This window comes from Triturus cristatus, chromosome 8, assembly GCF_964204655.1.
Source record: "Triturus cristatus chromosome 8, aTriCri1.1, whole genome shotgun sequence".
Classification (NCBI taxonomy): domain Eukaryota; kingdom Metazoa; phylum Chordata; class Amphibia; order Caudata; family Salamandridae; genus Triturus; species Triturus cristatus.
The window spans coordinates 161014769-161034092 of NC_140591.1; the positions used below are offsets into that span (position 1 = coordinate 161014769).

At 40.9% G+C, this 19324-nt stretch overlaps 1 protein-coding gene across 2 annotated transcripts in view; it reads left to right on the forward strand.

Moving 5' to 3' along the window:
* Positions 1-19324, forward strand: part of TMPRSS2 (transmembrane serine protease 2) — a 418330-nt gene that overhangs the window by 246201 nt on the left and 152805 nt on the right. For both annotated transcript variants that reach the window (XM_085621226.1, XM_085621227.1), the window contains one exon: positions 89-299. In XM_085621226.1, coding sequence (XP_085477352.1) covers positions 89-299 — 211 coding nt within the window. The remainder of the gene's footprint in view (positions 1-88; positions 300-19324) is intronic.

A 19324-nucleotide genomic window follows, 5' to 3' on the forward strand; every position in this document is an offset into this window, starting at 1 on the left:
TTAAAATGCAGAATTTTGTTCCATCACTGCCTATTGTTATAACAATATTTTACTGTATTTCTCCCATTTATTTATTGGTTCTATTTAGGGTTCACAGGACAGACCATACTATGACAATCGTGGCTATCAACCAGAGCACATCAGCCCGTACACATATCCAGTGGACCGAAACCTGTATGTGGCGTACCCACCTCCAACGGCGTACCCTTCCTCGTTGCCTCACTACATACCAAGGGTTTCTGCGAATGACTGCGTTCCAGTAGCGGAGGACCCAAAGCCAGGCAAATGCTGTTCACCAAGTATGTCCCTTACGTTGCTGTTTTTCGGCATCATTCTGGGATACATGGGTGTTTATGCATGACCAGTGTCAAACACCCACCAAAAGTGGCTTGAGCTATCAGACTCGGCTCTTGTCTTTAGGATGCAACTGACATTGTAGAATTGATGATTTTCTTAGTCATTAAAAGCTATTTTACGAATGCACACTTCAGGGAAGAAGCGAAGACAGATATGGATATGTGCCAATAGGACTTCGGTTGCGCCTCCTAAGAGAGAAAAGACGAAAGATTTTGGTGTTTGTCATGAGATAGTCAAAAAAAAAAACAATAGCTGTCGGAAAAAAGGACCTGAACTTTGCCCAGTCCTTATTGTCTTGTTTAATCTTTAAAGTTTTTTCTGAATCAGCAATTAAAGTATGCAAAAGCTCAATTGCTTTTTTTTCTAAATTCAATTCATAAATGTTATGGTCTTGTTAAGCTCAAAAAGCCTATATACCTATCTGTCTAATTGATATGTTGGCTTCTTCTAAGATTTTAATCTTTGGCCAACACGGCACTGAGCGTATCACAAACCTAGATATATAAATAATAATACACACAATTTCCTTTACACACAAATTGTGACATGTCTCTAATGAAAATATATTTAACAAACAACTGTGAGCATCAACATAGAACATTGTTAGGGTTGATGTGCCTGTTCTCTTTTGGCAATAAGAGAAATTGAAATCTGTCAAGGAGCAGTGTGTTGTGGTGGATAAAACAGCAATGTTAGAGTGAACCTGCAGGTTGATGACCTACTATAAGTGGTTTATTATCAGAAGGACCAAATGGTTGGTTGTCTCAAGACTCCACTCACCTATAAATGGGGCAGAGTTCTTTACCCTATGTACTGCCTCCACCTTCACTTTGTACGTTCTCATAACATTTTTAGTGTTGCCTCTTCTGTCAACTCAACTCTTGCATCCCTCTCCCTCCCCATCCTGCTTGTTTTTTTAAAATATCCCCTATACCGTGCTCCTCCGTTGCACCTCCTTGATTCCCCAAACGTCTCCCCAGTCCCTGTTCTAGCTTTGTGAATATTCATGTTGTAGCTCAGTGTTTGGGTACTTGGCACATCACAAGTACAGATATTGGTGCTTATGATATCTGAGATGATGATTGCCTGAAGGGCTAAGTCCTCAAACCGCCTGGACATTACTTTCCTTTGTATTCCCTTTATTTGACCAAGGAGGTAAGCCCAGTTCATGTTTGAAATTTGGACTCTCTATCATGGCTTGTCTCTTTTTGTCAATTGTATTTTTGTGCTTGAATTGTACCTCAACCTTACATTTCTTCAGGCCTGCTTCCTAGAGCAATTACATTCTTAGCTCCAAAATCATCACTGGCGGCTCCAGGTCCTATTGCTACAGTTTACCATTATTGTTTCAGTCCACATCTTGCTTTAAGGTGGGAATCAATAAAAATACCAACCTGAATATTGTAGCTGTGCAAGCTCCAGCTCGGCAACAAAGTTGGAGTTTTACCAACCTTAGGACTCTCGAGGTACTGTCCTGTAACTCGTGTTGCTAAGAGGACAGAGAGATTTAGTCTCTGCCCAAGGGTTTACTGTGCCCCTGACCTCAAGGATCACCTCCAAGGGTTGTTTTCAATTACTCAGCAATATAGATAACTTACAGGATGCATATTCTGCTCTTCAGACAATTCTAGCAGGTTTTGCGATCCAAACCTCAGTTTTGAGCCTCTAATGGTAAAGATATGGATGCATTCCTGGTTCAAATTCGTATTTTGTTTTGTGCAGTTTTGTACTGACCAGGGCAACACAGCTGTCAGAAATGGGTGTATTGGTTGAGGGAGTTTGAAACCCAAGTCAAGAAACAGCCACAGTCCTTGTTTGAGTGAACCATACAAGTGAAAAAGTGAAAAATGTAACCTGTGCTTAACACTTTGGTAGGTTCACACAAAAGTAAGTCAGGCTTAACTTAGAGGCTAAGTGTAAAGTATTTATGCAGCACACAAATGAGATGAAAACACAGCACAAGAAAAATTCTACATCAGTTTTGAATAATAGAGAAATTATAATAAACAAAATGACACTAAACAAATTAAATCCAATCATTAGAACAGGAGTTATGAGTTTTAAACATTTTCGTGTAAAATAGTGCCTAAAAAATCAAAACTCCAACCGCGGGGACCTGGTTGTGCGCGACCAGGTCAAAGTCAAAAGTTAAGGCTGACCACCATGGAGCATGGGCTGGATACACGAGATGGATTGGGCTATCTCGGCTTACCTTCAGATGTGAAGTAAAGCGCCTAGGAAGGTCAAATTCCACAGGGCAAGGCAGCCTTAGGTGTCTGAGGAGGCGATGGCATAGTCAGGAAGAATTCTACCTTTGTGCTTTGCCCCTTTTTTGGAAGTTGAAAATTTCCAGTGGGATGAAGCTGCAGGTGGTAGCAGACATGGGCTCCACAAGGCCAAATACCTATGCTGAGAGGTCCAGCTGAACAGGATTTGCTGCTGTGGAGAAGACTTTACGGGAAGCCACTGTGTAGTCGGGCCTACCTGCGATGCACCTTAGGCAGATTCACTGAAAAGAAAGTCCCAGTCGTCTGTCAGTTCTCAGCCCACTTTTTGGAACGTTTTCTATGTTCCAAGAATTAGTGTTAGGCAGGAGCAGTACCACCAACACAACATAAGGTCCAGTCCCACTTTGGGGATAAGGGCTCACTCTAGCAGAGGCTAAGTGCAGTGCTCCTGTAGCTCTCACAGGAGGCCAGTCAACTATACCTTGGAGTCGCTTTTGGTAGTCCTCAGTTCAAGGAGATGATCTAGTTGTCCTTCAGAAAGGTAGGCCTATAGAAGCCGAGAATCCTCTGGTAGCAGCAGGGCAGTATTCTGGGGGCCAAGGCTGTCCTTCTGAAGTCTTCCACAGGTCGAGGAGTGTACTGAGGAGGTGTACTGAGTGTCCAATATTTATACCTGGTGCCAGACCTACGCTACCTCCGCATCTGGTATGAAAAGTTATTCCTTTCCCCTGCCAAGGCTACAAGAATTCTGGGGTGACAAAATTATAGTTTCAGGTTCTTTTGTACGTACATGTGCTGGAGTCAACCCCTTGAAGTGTAAAGTGGGGAAGGGAAGAGCTCTGCCCCCAGCCATCCTGGCAGGATGGCCCACACTATCAACCCCTGATCCCCTTTGTCTCACTGTCTGGGAGGAATACACAAAGCCCAACAGCAGACCCATTCACAGTCAGGTGACCCAGGACAGAGGCAGCAGGCATTAGGTGTTTAGAGCAGGAAAATGCCAACTACCTAAAATTTGTAAAAACAGTTGATGGAGAAAATGCTGAACAATCTCAAACATTCACCCCAGTAGCCAGTTTCGGGGTATTACCCCTCATCAGCCAGGCTAGCTGGAAACCAGTGGCATGGAGAGCACAGGAGCCACTTCTGGGCATACCTGTCCCACTCGGGTGACAAACCAAAAAAGAACAATTGATGGACAGAATGCTGAAAAATGTCAAACATTCACCCCAGTAAAGAGATCAGGGCCTAAATTCATTGTTTGTTTTTGCCCACCCTGCCATTCCAGTTTAATCCCAGCCATATGCAAATCAGTCTTTACCCGCTCAGTCCAGCCTGAGCTGCCAGGCCAGGTCCTCCCTGGACAAAAACAAGCATCCCGGGATGGATTTAACCCAGATCTTTTGACTGGCAGTGAATGTTTGATTCACTCAGCATTCCATTCATCATTTTTTGCCGCAGCACTTTCAAGCCTAAGTGGGATGAGTATGCTCAGACATGGGCACCTTGCTCGCTGTGCCACTTGATTCAAACTAGCATGGCTGATGAGGGGTGTTACCCTGAAACCAGTCCCAGGATGCTTGTTTCCGGTCCAGGGAAGACTTGGCTTGGCAATTCAGGCTTGACTGTTCCCACTAGGCGCAGGGTCAAGCCTCCTTTGTATATGGCTGGGTCCAAACTGGGGTGGCGGCGTGAGCAAAAGAGCAATGGACTTATCCCTGATCTTTAGACTGGGAGTGAATGTTTGATTCATTCAGCATTCCATCCAACATTTTTTGCCGCAGCACTTTTCACCCTAAGTGGGATGAGTATGCTCAGACATGGGTCTCTTGCTTGCTGTGCCACTTGATTCAAACTAGCCTGGCTGATGAGGGGTGTTACCCCAAAATTGGTCCCAGGATGATCGTCTCAAATCCATGGAGGACTGTGCTTGGCAGTTTGGGCTGGACTGTTCCTATGAGAGGCCAGGTCAAGACTGATTTGCATATGACTAGGTCCAAACGGGGGTGGCGTAGTGAGCAAAAGAACAATGGATCTAACCAAGATTTTTTGGGGTGAATGTTTTCTCTGTCCAAGTTCTAGGGTTAGTCAGGAGTGGTACCACCAACACCACAACCAAAGGCCAAGGCTGTGGAGGCACCACTTTGGGGGTATGGGCTCACTCCAGAAGAGACCAACTGCAGGGCTCAAGGTGTTTGGAGCTTGTTATGTTCCTGTATTCATTCAGTATTCCGTCCATCATTTGTTGTCGCTGAACTTTCTAAAACTGGCATTTTCAGAATTGTGACTAAAAATCCAACTTTACCACTAAAGAGGATTTTAAATTAATTTTAGTCCAAACATTACATTTCTCCCTGCTCCCAACCAAACCTTATCACTTATTACATGTAATCAGGTAACCCAATGTTATTCAATAGGACCGATAGGCCTTACAATTGTGAAAAATAAATAGGAGTTGTCACTACCAGGACATGTAAAATTTAAACCTGCATGCCTTACTTTGAAAATACACTGCATCCTGCCCTATAGTATGTATGTAATAAGGTACCCAATGTTTTCCTATGGGACAGGCAGGCCTTGAGCGAATGAAAAATGAATTCAAGAGTTTTTACTACCAGAACATATAAACCTTAAAAGTATGTGCCCAAGTTTTTAAATGCACTGCTCACTGCCCTCTTGACTATTTAGGGCCTATCCCATTAAAAAGGTAGGTTTGGGCCTGGCAAAAGTGTTGTAAATAGAATGTCCAGGAGCCAGGTATACAAAACAGGATATATTTATTCAGGCTTAGTTCCAGGGTAAGTTTGGTAGAAGATAAGTAGATAGTAGAATTGCCACAAGAGGAGCAGCCTTCCTGCTGCTCAGCCTGCATCCACCAACTGACACTTCCACACATAACCAAGCACCCAAGAATTCCATGACATCATCCCACATTCCAGCACTCATCCTGGCTGAGAAGTAGGGAAGACATAGCTAGGGAAGAGGCACGGCAACAAGTAAGTTATAACAAAAAGTTACATTTTGCCAGGTCAGAATGCCAGTTTAAAACTGCACACACAGGCTGCAATGGCATGTCTGAGACCTGTTAAAATACGCTACGTAAGTGGGAAGCACAATCAGTGTTTCAGGCCGACTAGAATTTTATTTACTAGCTCTGGGTATGTGTAGTACCACTTTACTAGGGACTCGCAAGTAAGTAAATGTGCCAATTGGGTGTAATACAATTTTGCAATGGTTGAAGGAAAGAGCACAAGCACCTTTTGTGCTGGTTAGCAGTGGTAAAGAGTGCAGAGTCCTAAAATCCAGCAAAAACAGGTTCAGAGATTGGGAGGATGTAGGCAGGAAATTTGGAATGACCCTACAGAAAGGGCCACCTGCAGCACACATACTTAGGCAGCAAACTGAAATTCTTGATTTCAGCTAGCCCATTTTATATTCTTCCTCCAAATAGTCCCCACCCCCGTAAGATGCTCAGGATTTCAAAAGAACACATGGGGCGGGGGACATGTTATGGGCATGTAGAGTCGCTTGAATGATTTGGGAAAATCTTGTCCGCCAACTTTAAAGTGCAGTTGGCAACTTGGCGTCTTTGGATAGCCAACAATGTACCATGCCATGAGTTATGGGTTGCCTTGAGTCTTATCCTTGTAGGGTTTAGGAAAGCGATCAACTGGATGAAGGAAAAGGGACCTGAATATGGTTCATTGTGTTTGACTTCTCCACTGTAGAAGAAAGACGTCTAGAATCTAGACCCAACAAAGATCTAAGATTTTGGAGAGACGTGTGAAACTCTGAATACACCGGTTGAATTTGATATATCCTAGTGACACCGCTGCAGATAACCAATTACCTTGTCTAAAGAGAGTAATATTTGTAGCTGTGATTCAGTGGCTACCTGCACACCTTGCTTGCATGGACATCGTAGCCCTTCTACTGTCATTGTGGGGCGAAACGTGAAGAAGTCATCTAGCTTGAAGGTCGCAAAGCCACTCTCCAGCGTGCTTTCTATGGCACTTTCTATGTGTGAGTGATGGGGGTGAGAACTGGACGATTCAATAATTTAGAAGAGGGATTGAATCCATGATGGGATAAATGATATTTTTTTTCAAATGGAATGAGAGTGACGCCAAATTAGAAAGGACGGAGGGCCCTGGGAGTTTGAATGCCCTTTGGTAGGTGACAAGGCTGAAAAGACATGTAACAAATGCTAATATTTATGATTGAAGACAGAGGAAGTCCACTTGACTAGTAATGGAGGTTGGAGGAGTGCAAAGTGCAGAGGTTAACGTAAAGGTCCCTCAAATGCAAGAAAGAAGGTGCATGCAGTGAAACCCAAAATGACGTGAATGACAGTAACAAGTAGAACATTTAAGGAAATAATGTATTAAAATTTGAATAGCAAATAATTATTGAAGATGGGGAAAAATGAGAGCTCAGGAGATGTACTTTTCTACTAGCTGAGCAGCCTGAAAGAAGGAAGGGGCTTTAAGAGGAACCACTTCATTCATATTAATATATTTATAATGCCGTCATTTGGGATTTTTGCTTAAAGGACGTGACTGGCTGAGTAGATTACACATAACATTCATACTTTGTGGTTCTGTGCCTTGAAATAAATGTGTGTTTTGCCATCTGATTTGGCATCTTTTCTAGTGAAGGAAGAGGCAGTTTGAGAGCTGAAAGTGTGAAGCTAGCTGCTCCTGTGGCTTTAATGACCTGTCAATGCTAAGCCATCGTCCGTTCCATCCAGTGGTATAACAATAGCCCCCGCAGTGCGGGGTGGTCCAAAGATCCAGGGGGCTTGCTCCATCACTGTGCATGCGCATCGGGTTCTTGCCGGACTGGGTTCGCAGCTTGGGATGCCCCGTCCATCTACTTTGCAGCGGGTTGAGGGTCCTCAAGTTTCATTATGCCACTGGTTCCGTTGATGATTCATTGAACAGATGCAACGCAGTTCACATTTATCGTAAATTCAGACGTGTTAGAGAGTTGGAAGCTGGTCTTGTTGTTCAATTTGAAGATATCTGTTGTTGGAGTGAAGTGGAGAAAACCTTTTCAAATTTAAAAACACCCTATGGTTCTGCTCCTATTCACCTGCATCGTAGCCCTTTCAAACCATTCATGCAGCGACTGAGGCGGAGGGAGCTATTGATGCGGTGTTGATGCAAGGGCAGGCTGATGATAATGAAGTGGACAGCACTTGTATTGCTCAGATTTTTTCTGATTGTGAGAACTATTTAGTAAATAAGAAAAAACGTCTTGCGCGGAAGGCTGTTGTGGCCAGATGTTCTAAAATCTAGCAGTTAGCGGCCAGAATGTTTGACACTAGTGTAGAATTTCGAGAACTGAACTATGTTACCAATGGGTTGTTTCTCAAAATTCCAAATCTAAGTTGGGTGCAGTTTGGCTTATCTCATTAATACATGCACGAAATAGGTCGCAAATTATGACTCACTCTGATTAACCACAATCACAGGGATGATGGTCTGCAAGGGCTAGCAGAACACCATGTATGTGATTGTGTTTCAATTTTAAAAAGCCAAACAAAACAGCCTATTTTCCTTAAACGAAACAGGGCTGTGAATAAATATATATATTTTTTTTAAAGCATCTGTGAGAGTAGGAAGTGGCCCACCGTACTAGTGTCTACTCTCCTTGACACATTTTTCTTCATTTACAAATGGGAAGGAGTCCAGAGGGTACCCCTCCCTCTTTGCGAATGGGTTGCCACACCAACTTGGGGATCTGTAGTTTCTCAATGGATTGCAACTGGAATTATGGTTGCAAATCTTTGATACTTTGAATACCGATTAGGTATTTAGAATTGATGCCAACAAAATTCCTCTTTCAAATAGCGAATCAGTATCCATTCACAATCCCATTTTAGGAGTCAGTCAAATTGGGATGTGTCACATTGCAAACAAATATTATTGTATTTGCAAACTACTATTTGGAGTGTTTACCACCCAAAACATTGTTTGTACATCTAGCTCCTAGTTTGGAATCAGCAGCAGTATTGTTAAGAACTTAGATTAAATTTGGAAGTTAGGCTTATCACTGATATGTACAGATAAATAGTTGTTAATTTCATTGGGTCACAATCGTTTCTCGCAATATAAATGTCCAGTAGCCAATTTATACAGGTTCCTTTTAAAGGCGTAGCAGATACTTTATATCTGAAACAGCCAGAAAAATCACATTCAGTAACTGAACAAATTTTGTTTACTACTATCCCGGTACTAGGATTGGTATATTCCTTCTTGAAACAATTTAAAGAGTCAATATCTTCTTGTCTTTGTTGCCATTTGACCTTTTAAGAAAGTGGCATTTACTTTTTAAGATCTAAAGCCCACCTAGACTTTAGGAAGTAGTTTTGTCATGGTGCTAGGATCCTTCAATCGTTGACCACATAAAATATTCATTATATTAAGACGTCCACTATGTGTGTAAGCTATAGTTTCTCATCAGAGCCCAGTGGGCTTTGCACAGCCCTTTCACTTAGCTCTTAAACCCTAAGTTACAATTTCCACTGGCATTATTTTCAACGTACCATTGTCTAAGGAATATACAGTAGTCATGGTGACTATTTACAATTTTTCTTAGATTTCACCCGTTTCATTTTGTAATTCTGCACATTGTAAATCTGACAGCTGTACCCACAAAATGCAGAAATTATGATTGCCTTATAGCCAGTCGATATCTACCCCAAATGAAACAGGCAAATGCAAGCTAAAGACTTCAGCACCCGGGTACACTAAAGACCCTGCTGTCAATAAATGATCCATTCACAGACAAGAAAGAAAATAGAAAATAAACAGAGCTCCAGAGGACTGCATGACCTTAAAATTCCTCCATGCAACATACAGACAGCTCATCACATCATCTAAAGCAAAATACTATGCTAACACGAACAATGAAGCCATCAACAGAGGTTTTTAAGTAATTAAAACATTTCTGAAACTAGTGCCATTTGGTCTTTGTAGGACTGTTTGGATGATAAATATATTTGTTTTTTGTCTTAAATAGGTGATACTATTAGTAGGATCTTTAATGAAGATGTTGAATAGAAAAATAATTTGCCTATCAACTGTTTGTCTTAAAATGGGGGCAATGTGAGGCAGAGTTGATATACTTAATCTTAAAGAGTGAAGAATTGACCGCTTAAGCAAAGTGCTTTTTGAGTTTGGAATTCCAAATCATCATTGGCATAGTACAGCCCACATGATAATATTTCTGAATCTGAAGCTCCTTTGAACACTTCCATTTCTTGTGGATGCCCTAGAGACACCGTATGCAGCACTGGAGATTTCATAACTGTGAACACATAGCTTTATGAGAATTTATATGGTCATCCATATCAAGGCACACCAACTTCTTCTAATCCAGTCTCTTGAACTTCTCGTTTTAAGTTTGTGGTACAGAAAGTAACTCACCTGGGACTCCAGCAGATCCAAGCTACAGTTAGTACTGTCACTTTCGTGGGCTTGTTGGGTTCCTCAATGGAAGTTCATAGACTAGGTTTGTACTATGGGCTGTCATTTAGGTCATTGGTGTATTAGTGTGAAGAACACATCCAATGCTGTATCTAATACGGAGAAGACCCTGTACAAGAAAACACTGAAGGCCATCAATAATGAGGCGGGAGAAAGGCAACCAAATGTGACTCCTCCCATGGATTTAACCATCCTCTATTTTATCTCCCACCTTCATTATAGTATGTGTATACAATCTGGCTTCCAGCACGGAAAGCAGTATTAAATCGTAATATAGCAGTATTAGGACATTGGAATGTTGGGAGCACCACTGAAAATAATGGAGTGCTCCGGGCTTATAATGGCTGGTATAAACCCAGAGCTCCAACATTCCAATGTTTGTTCACAGCTGTTCCTGTGAACAAAATCCTCACGGAGACCGCCTTTGTTTTACAAATTAGAACATTCTGCCTCCGGGTGGTGAAATGTTCTAATAGCCTTAGAACCCTCGGTAGCGGTCTCTACTGGCCATTAAAGGTCTTCTCAGTCTTTTAATGGCTGGTAGAGCCGGCTACATCAGGGCACTGAGGCTATACTGACCCCTCAAGAAAATAACTCTGACTTTGTTGCATGTAGTATGGAGACCATTAGGTGGACATAACATGATGGATATTTCGAGCCTCCTATGTTATTTTCTTTTCACTATGCAGTCCCAATTCCACACCTCAAATGGTGTGGGGGGGGAAGGGAGGAGATCTAGTCAGATAAATGGCCTTGCATTTGAAACATATGTCATTGTGTCCCTGGATGCTTGATAATTAAACAATGGATCAAAGACTTCTCTGCACAAGATTGTCTGCAAAGGAATAAAGAGGGGTGGGGGGTTCTGATGCTTTTTCACATTCTTCAGAAAAGATCCATGAGAATTTATCAAAGTATCACTTGAAGGATTATTGTATGGGCTTGAGAACATGCTGTTTATTTATTTTCCTCATTTGTGCAATTATCCAACTAGAAGCAAGCAAGGTCTTGCTCTTCCCTCCAATCGGTGAGATGACAAAACGCAAGCCCTCAATCTTCCTGTCCCATAGGGTCCAAACGGAAAAGGGCCTGGGAGTACCAGTCCTAATCCCTTCTACCCGGGACTTATTGAAAATTGCTTAATATTCGGACATTTGCATCAGTATTACAACTTAAAAGCTTAACACACCCATGAAGATAAATTAAACAAAACATTCTGATCCCAAAAATCAAGCTTCTAATACCCTCCCTATTCCGATCCAGCGTTCGCACCCTTCGTATTGAATCCAACCACTCCCTCCTCAAAAGGGGGTGCTGAGCTATCCACTTAATGCAGATCTCGTGTCTGGCTAACACTATCAACACAAACATCAGAGTCCTCCTCTTACTACCCAGCGTTACCCTGAACTCCTCCTCATTCACAAACCCGAACCAAATTAAGCTTATGCTTACCTCCAGGTTCATACCCAGTACTGTTGCGAGAACCACACTTACATCATGCCAATACACCTGGAGGCTGGGGCAGCGGAAAAACATATGCAGATCATCGGCTTCTTCCTCCCCACACTTAATTGTTCATCCTTGTCAGCTTTTTCGGTGATCAATATGCCCTATGTGTCGTGAATAAATGGCTTTTCCTCAGTGAGGCAGCACTGACAACATAATATATAGTAAACATAGATACTTGCCAGAGACTTGGTACGTCCCCTGACGGCAAATCATTCCTCCAGATCTCTGTAGGAAGAGTAAACTCCTCTTCTCCGGCAAGCACGAACAGCCAGTACCAGTCCGATACCTCTTTTTTTCCTGTGAAGGGCTTTTAAAAAAAAATTCTTCCAGTTCGCTATTTCCCAACACTTCCTTCTCCAATGATCTTGCCCAGCAGGCCAGTTGGTAGTACTTGAATCTGGAAATGCCCCCATTCAGTATTGATGACAATTACTCCCAGTCTACTAAGATCTTTCCACCGAGTAATTGGCTCTATCTCATTATCCCTGCTTCTGATAAAGAGCCTGAGAGCTTATCCTTCAAACATTCTGGAGTCCCCGGAGAAGCCCATATTGGGGCGTGGCTGCTGTAGTACGGAATTCCTACTACTCCCCCAATGTGAGCCTAGAGTTTACAGGCTGCTGAAAGTATCTTCAATTTCACTTTAAAAAAAGAATTTCGGATTCCTGAATTTATACAAAAACCAGTCCCCCTCTAACTGGGTCATAACTTGCATATACGGAGGGTACTTTTGATGTTTCTTGCAATAAGATTCTCATTGCTTTGAACTGAAACGCTTTACAATAATGGAACATATCTGGGCTGGCAATTCCCACCCTGTTGTTTCCCCCTGCTGGGTTTCCTCCAGGCAATTCTGGTAGCTTTCTTAAATTCTAAGGGTATTAAGCAAACAAAAAAATTAATTTAGGTAGTATTGCTATCTTTAGAATATTTGACCTACCCAAAAAAGAGAGTGGAAGCCCTGCCCAAGATCTTAGTAATTTCTTAGTCTCACTTGCTACTTTCTCAACATTCATCCGTGCCACATCCTCTAAATTCTTGGAAATTATAATACCTAGATATCTTATTGAGTCTTTTACCAGGGAATTATCACCCTGGGCGTGTCTTGTTGTGGAGAACATGGCGGCCGGCTTCCAGGTCCGGTCGGGAGCTCTCTGCCTGCTTTGACCGTATAGCGGTGTGCAAGATGCCAGGATGCTACTTTTAGTAATTTCACCACTTCAGGGGAGGGCGCGACAGTTGAGGAGGTGTCGAGCTGGGCAAAAGAAAAAAAGGAAGCGAAAAAGGGAAAACACTTACCCGTTTTTCAAAAAACAAAGAGGAAGGTGCACCAGATAGAGAGAGTCCAAGTCAAACAAAAGTCCTTAATGTTTCCTTTTATTTTCTTCTAATGTGAAGAGATTAAAACTCAGCCAACGCGTTTCGTTCCACACTGGAACTTCTTCAAGGCTGTAGACAAGTAACATAACAAATAAATGACATATACAACATATAAAGCAACACACGTTACAACAAGTATATTACATAAGACAACTATCAGTACAGGGATCTAAGAACGTACAAAGCTTCATGAACAAGTAGCACATATATAAAACATTAAAAACAAACATGTATCTTTATTTGTCTGGAAGTGTAACAAACGCCAATACTGTAAATATTTTCTAGAAAAACCTATCTTCGTTAGTTTAAAAAAATAGAGACATATTTTAAAGCCAACCCGCTGTATTTCTTTTGGATTGTATCTTGAACAGATTTTAATTATTAAATAAATGAATGAAAAAGACCCGAAAAAGCAGGAAAAACAGAAAGAAAAACAGAAAGAAAAGAAAAGAAGAAAGGTGGGGATAAATCTATAATAATACTTTTTACAAAAATCCTTTTTACGTGTCCCACACGACAAAGGCAGCAAAGTAGAAAATGAAGAAAGAGAGACAGAGGAAGTGGCAGAGAATGTGAATTTGGAGGAAAAGAAATAAAAATACAAGGTTACTCAGAAGATCAGAAAAAAAGAAAGAAGAAGAATTACTCAAAGGATCATTGCCACGGGGATATAGTTGAGAATATCTGAGCACTCACCACAGAATGCGTGTTTTGTTTAGTTCAAAAGCAAAAAGCAGTTTTGCACCATCTCGTATTCATGGGAGGTTCTTGAGATCAAAAATCTAATGTAAAAGTAATAAGTAATTGTTTGTAAATTGGAAACCAAACATGAGAGTTTAAAGGACAAGAAATAAGTGATCCTAGATATAGGAAGCACCTGAGGGGCTAACAACGCCTATTTCGAAAATACCAAACTGGGGTATGGTAACCACATCCAGGAAAAAACTCCAAATTCTGAGGGCTTATTAGTACATATAAAATCTTAATAAAAACTGAAAAACGACCAACAATTTCTAAGTCTAATCAATTCATGGTGTAATAATTAAAAAGACAACGAGATCCAATCGTAAGCTAACAGGATTGTAGGTGTAGGTTTAACCACAAATAATGCTGCAAATCCTTAGAATAATGATCTGAAATGAACTTACCCAATCTAATAGAATTAGGTTTGGACAGCGATAAATATGGCACAAGATTTCGGAAAAGACGAGTTTGTCTATTTACTAAAATTCGTTTTTGCGCTCCATGATACGAGCAAAAATAGAAGGGTTCCACAGTTCTGTAGGAAATAATAAAATAATTTACTTAATAATCCACTGGTGCCGTCTCCAATTTACCAAAGATACACGCACTGTGTTACACATATATATAATATAATGTTTTTGAAACCAACTATTTTATGGTCCAGTATGGTGGAAAAGTGCCCATGTTGCAACCCCCATCTTCTAATTACTGCCCCAATAACGAAAAACGGGTGAAAAAATGGACTGACGGACGCCGTAAGGTACAAATGCACGACACAGGGAAAGAAACCTAAAAATTAAGCCTGCTACATTGAAGTAGCGGGTGTAGTATGACCCGATCAGCAGTTTCACAAGTTAGCAGATATATTACACGAAAGAGAAGCATTCTTACCTGGGAAGTCCCGTACAATCGGACCGCTTGAAAATTAGTACATTCCCGTGGCAAGAGAAGGCAATATCGCGCCATAAAGAGATTTAAAAACGTAAACACAGAAAGTGTCAGTCAGGTGATCGTCCGGCGCATTACGTGCCTTGCGATCGTTAGAGGAACGAGGAAAAATTAAAGGAAAAAGAGGGGACGGGGGACGCCATGATGAAACGATAAAGAATCCATTGGGCAGGTATTATAGATCGAGTTGTACTTCAACCAGCATAGCACACAGGCAAGGTAATAACTAATATGATGAAAGATATTCAGTATTAAATAGTGGCATGGATAAATATCAAATCCCAAAGCTACGAAAGTAAATAATATTATAAAATATAAAACGAGAGCACGCCATATTGGAACTATAAGGGCCCGATTCACAGAACTAACTTAAGACAAAATCCTAAACTTACTACCATTTTGGTATTCACAGAAGGCACTTACTCATTTTGGTATTCACAGAAGGCACTTACTCATTTCGGTATTCACAGAAGTTAGGAGTCCTAACTTTAGGACTCCTAAATGCCTTCTGTGAATACCGAAAGACTTAAAATTAGGATTTTTCTCAGTTTAGTAGTAGTATAGTTAGGACTCCTAACTTTAGGACTCCTAAATGCCTTCTGTGAATACCGAAAGACTTAAAATTAGGATTTTTCTCAATTTATTAGTCGTAAGTTTAGATTTAGGACTACTAAATTGAGAAAAATCCTCATTTTAAGACTTTCGGTATTCACAGAAGGCATTTAGGAGTCCTAAAGTTAGGAGTCCTAACTATACTACTACTAAACTGAGAAAAATCCTAATTTTAAGGCTTTCGGTAGTCACGGAAGGCATTTAGGAGTCCTAAAGTTAGGAGTCCTAAATTTAGGACTACTAAATTGAGAAAAATCCTAATTTTAAGAATTTCGGTATTCACAGAAGGCATTTAGGAGTCCTAAAGTTAGGAGTCCTAACTATACTACTACTAAACTGAGAAAAATCCTAATTTTAAGACTTTCGGTATTCACAGAAGGCATTTAGGAGTCCTAAAGTTAGGAATCCTAACTTCTGTGAATACCGAAATGAGTAAGTGCCTTCTGTGAATACCAAAATGAGTAAGTGCCTTCTGTGAATACCAAAATGGTAGTAAGTTTAGGATTTTGTCTTAAGTTAGTTCTGTGAATCGGGCCCTAAGAGTCCTATTTACAAGAAATAAGGCGGCATATAGGCGTCAGGAGAAATAATTGCCATTCCACAAGCTATTTAGAAGTAACCAATTTGTTATATATTCTTATATTCTCCCCAGCATTAGAAAGTATGTCATTCTTAACAAGAATGAGAAGGGGATTTCAAAACTTACATAATAATAAGAAAAAGAAAAAGACCAAAAAAAGAGAACCAAAGTCTAAAAGGCTGCCGCCTGACACGGGAACCAACCGAAAGACTATAAGTCCTAAGAATAGGGACATAGCTATAGTGCGGTCGGTTATAACGTTGCCTCTAAGTATAATGTCATATCGAAATCAGGCACCCAAATCGGGGAAAGCTTTTTCTAAGGAGAAAAAGAAAAATATATGATATCCAAAAAATCAAATGTTTCATAACACAAAGAGATAATTGAATCTAATTGTTTTTAAGTGGATGTCTCATCATGAATCAAGAAGAAAATAGTACTAACAGGATACGGCTAAGGGAAAGCATGAGATTCAGGGTCAGAATATGGACTCTGCTTAGTGGCCCGCAAGCGACAAATCCACTACAAATCCAATTGCCTGAGTGCCTATTGGGGAGATGTCCCATCATGAAAAAGCAAATAGTGCTAGCAAGGTACAGCTTAAAGAAAGAAATGCATTTCGGAGTCGGAATTATGACCCTGTGCAATTGCCCGCAAGCGACAAATCCACTTCGACTCCAATTGCCTGAGCACCAATTCACGGTTCGACCCCCTCTTACTTGGAGGTACGTGGTCGATGCCATGAAACCAGAAGGTATTACTACCATTATGTTTATTATTATAGTGTTCAGTAATGGGGTATCTGGTGTCCCTTTTGATTAGTGCTCTCCTGTGTTCCTGGATTCAGATTTTTAAACAACGTGTAGTACTCCCCACATATATGATGTTACATTCACATCCCACGATATATACCACGTGAGTGGTAATACAGTTGATAAAATGGGTAATATTATAGATTCGTGGACTGTTAAAGGAAAAAGACGTTGTTTTATTTTTTCCACTGCTGCAAATGTTGCAGAGACTGCAAGTGAAAAAAACGTTAGGTTTCTTAGGTATCCAATTGCCATTTCCGGGGGGAGTCACAACATAGCTTGGGCAGAGTTGTTTTCTCAAAGAGGTCCCTCTTCGGCATGTAATGCTCGGCCTCTCCGTGATACACTCCTTTAATCCGGTTCTTTAATCCGGAGACCGAGGAAAGTAGATGCCAATTTTTGTGTAAGGCATTAAAGATCTTATTACTGTAAGTCGTATACTGAGTAATAAACCTCATTTTGTTGTCATTTTTTGGGGAATCCCGTACAGTGTGTCTGTCAAGCAAAGTGGAATCCCTGTTTGTACCAAGGATTCTCTGTTCAGCTTTATCTAGTAGTTTGTTACTGTAACCCCTTTTTTCAAATCTTCCCCTAGTCGCCTTGATGTTAGAAAGAAACGTTTTTTCCGTGCTGCAGTTTCTCCTAATGCGGGTCATTTCCCCAAAGGGAATATTATTGATGACCGAACTAGCGTGGGCACTGGATGCATGTAACATCGCATTACACGCTGTCTCTTTTCTGTATAGCTGACTTTGTATCATCCCATCCTCAATAAAGAAGTTTATGTCTAATAAATTGATGATGTCCTTGTGATAGGACATCGTAAATTTAACATTAAAAATATTGTCATTTAGGTACTCAAAATATTGTTGTAACATTTCAACCGACTCAGACCAAAGGCAAATAATATTGTCTATGTACCTCCCCCAAAACACAATAAAATCCGTCCAGGGGAAGGCACTTCGGGCCCAGGCATGCTCCTTCTCGTACCACCCCATAAAGAGGCAGGCGTACGAGGGAGCAAACCCGGAACCCATCACAACGCCCTTGCTCTGTTGGTACCAGCTAGAGTCGTGTAGAAAGAAATTATTCATTAAGATAATGTCAACCATCTCAACAATCATTTCATTGTATTCATAAAGTTCCGCCCCATCTCTATCCAGGAAAGAGCGCATAGCCATAATCCCATATTGCTTATCAATGCAGGTATATAGGCTTACGACATCAAGAGTCACAAACAAGAGTTCGTCCAACCATTGGAAGTTTCTAAACTTGACCAATATATCTTTGCTGTCTTTTACATATAATGGAAGATCAAGTACAAATTTGTGCAGTTTAACATCAACAAATTTGGATAAATTCTCAGTGGATGATCCCACCCCTGAAATAATTGGTCTTCTGGGGGGGAAGGGACCTCCTTTATGTATTTTAGGTAAAACGTAAATACAAGGGTATGATGGACAATCAACCTTGAGGTATCTATATTCATCCTCCGAGATCAAACAAACGTCTTTCCATTCAATAAGTCTGCCATTTATAGTGGTGATGAGATTAGGGATAGGGTTATGTGTAATGCGTCTATAACACGAGGTATCCCACAATTGTCGATTAATTTCATTGAGGTAGTCAAGGCGATTCATGATGACCACATTACCCCCTTTGTCTGCCTCTCGTATCACAATGGTGGTATCCTCCCTTAGGCGTTGAAGGGCCAATCTTTCACTAAGGAAGATGTTCTGTATTAGTTTAGGCTTGTATTTTTTTTGGTGCTTCTAATGCAGATAATTCCTCTGACATCTTCTTATGGAAAACGTCGATGTTCAAGTCATAACCAAAAGTTGGTATGAATTTGGATTTGGGACGTAAACCACTAGCCGCGTCTCCGTCCTGTCTAATTTCAAAATCATGTAATAATGTGGACATATCATTAGTGTCATCATCACAAATAAACAGGAGACATTGTATTTTTCTGACATCAGCGATTGTGTGAGAGTCTGCTTCTCGTGGGGGTATACCCTTGATAGATTCTTGTGGTCTATTAGCAAAGAAGTCACGAAGTTTTAACATCCTGACAAACTTAAATAGATCTACATGAGCATTGACCAGATCCCCACCTTGTGTTGGACAAAAGTTTAAATCCTTACTAAGGACATTCATCTCATCTTTATCCAGCATTTTATTAGAAAGATTAACAATCTTCAAATGACAATCATCATCAACATCTGTGGTAACAGCTTCATTGCTTGTGATTAATTGATATTGCCCTTCTTGGTTCTGGTTTGAGTATCCATTCTTCCGATTGTATTTTTGGGGTTTGCTTTTTGCCCTCCTCCCTCCCCGTCTGATTTTTGTTGTTCTTTCTTTTGTTCGAGTCGGCTCGAGATACGCAATTTTGCTAGTTCTTTCTGAAAAGACGAGGCCCCTTCCCCTAAAGGGACATTATTTACCATGGAGGTTGAGGCAGTACTTCCCTGTGACGAGACAGATGTATTGCTAATGGAACCAGTATCTTCACCCTCATCCTTATCCTCTCTATTTCTCTTCTTATCCTCCAACCCTTGTACATTATCAAATTTTTTATGGAAGGTATAAATTCTTCCATCACGATAGTCTCTGTCGTCCCTTTTAATTTTTCTAAGCTTCTTGTCTTTAAGGTATATC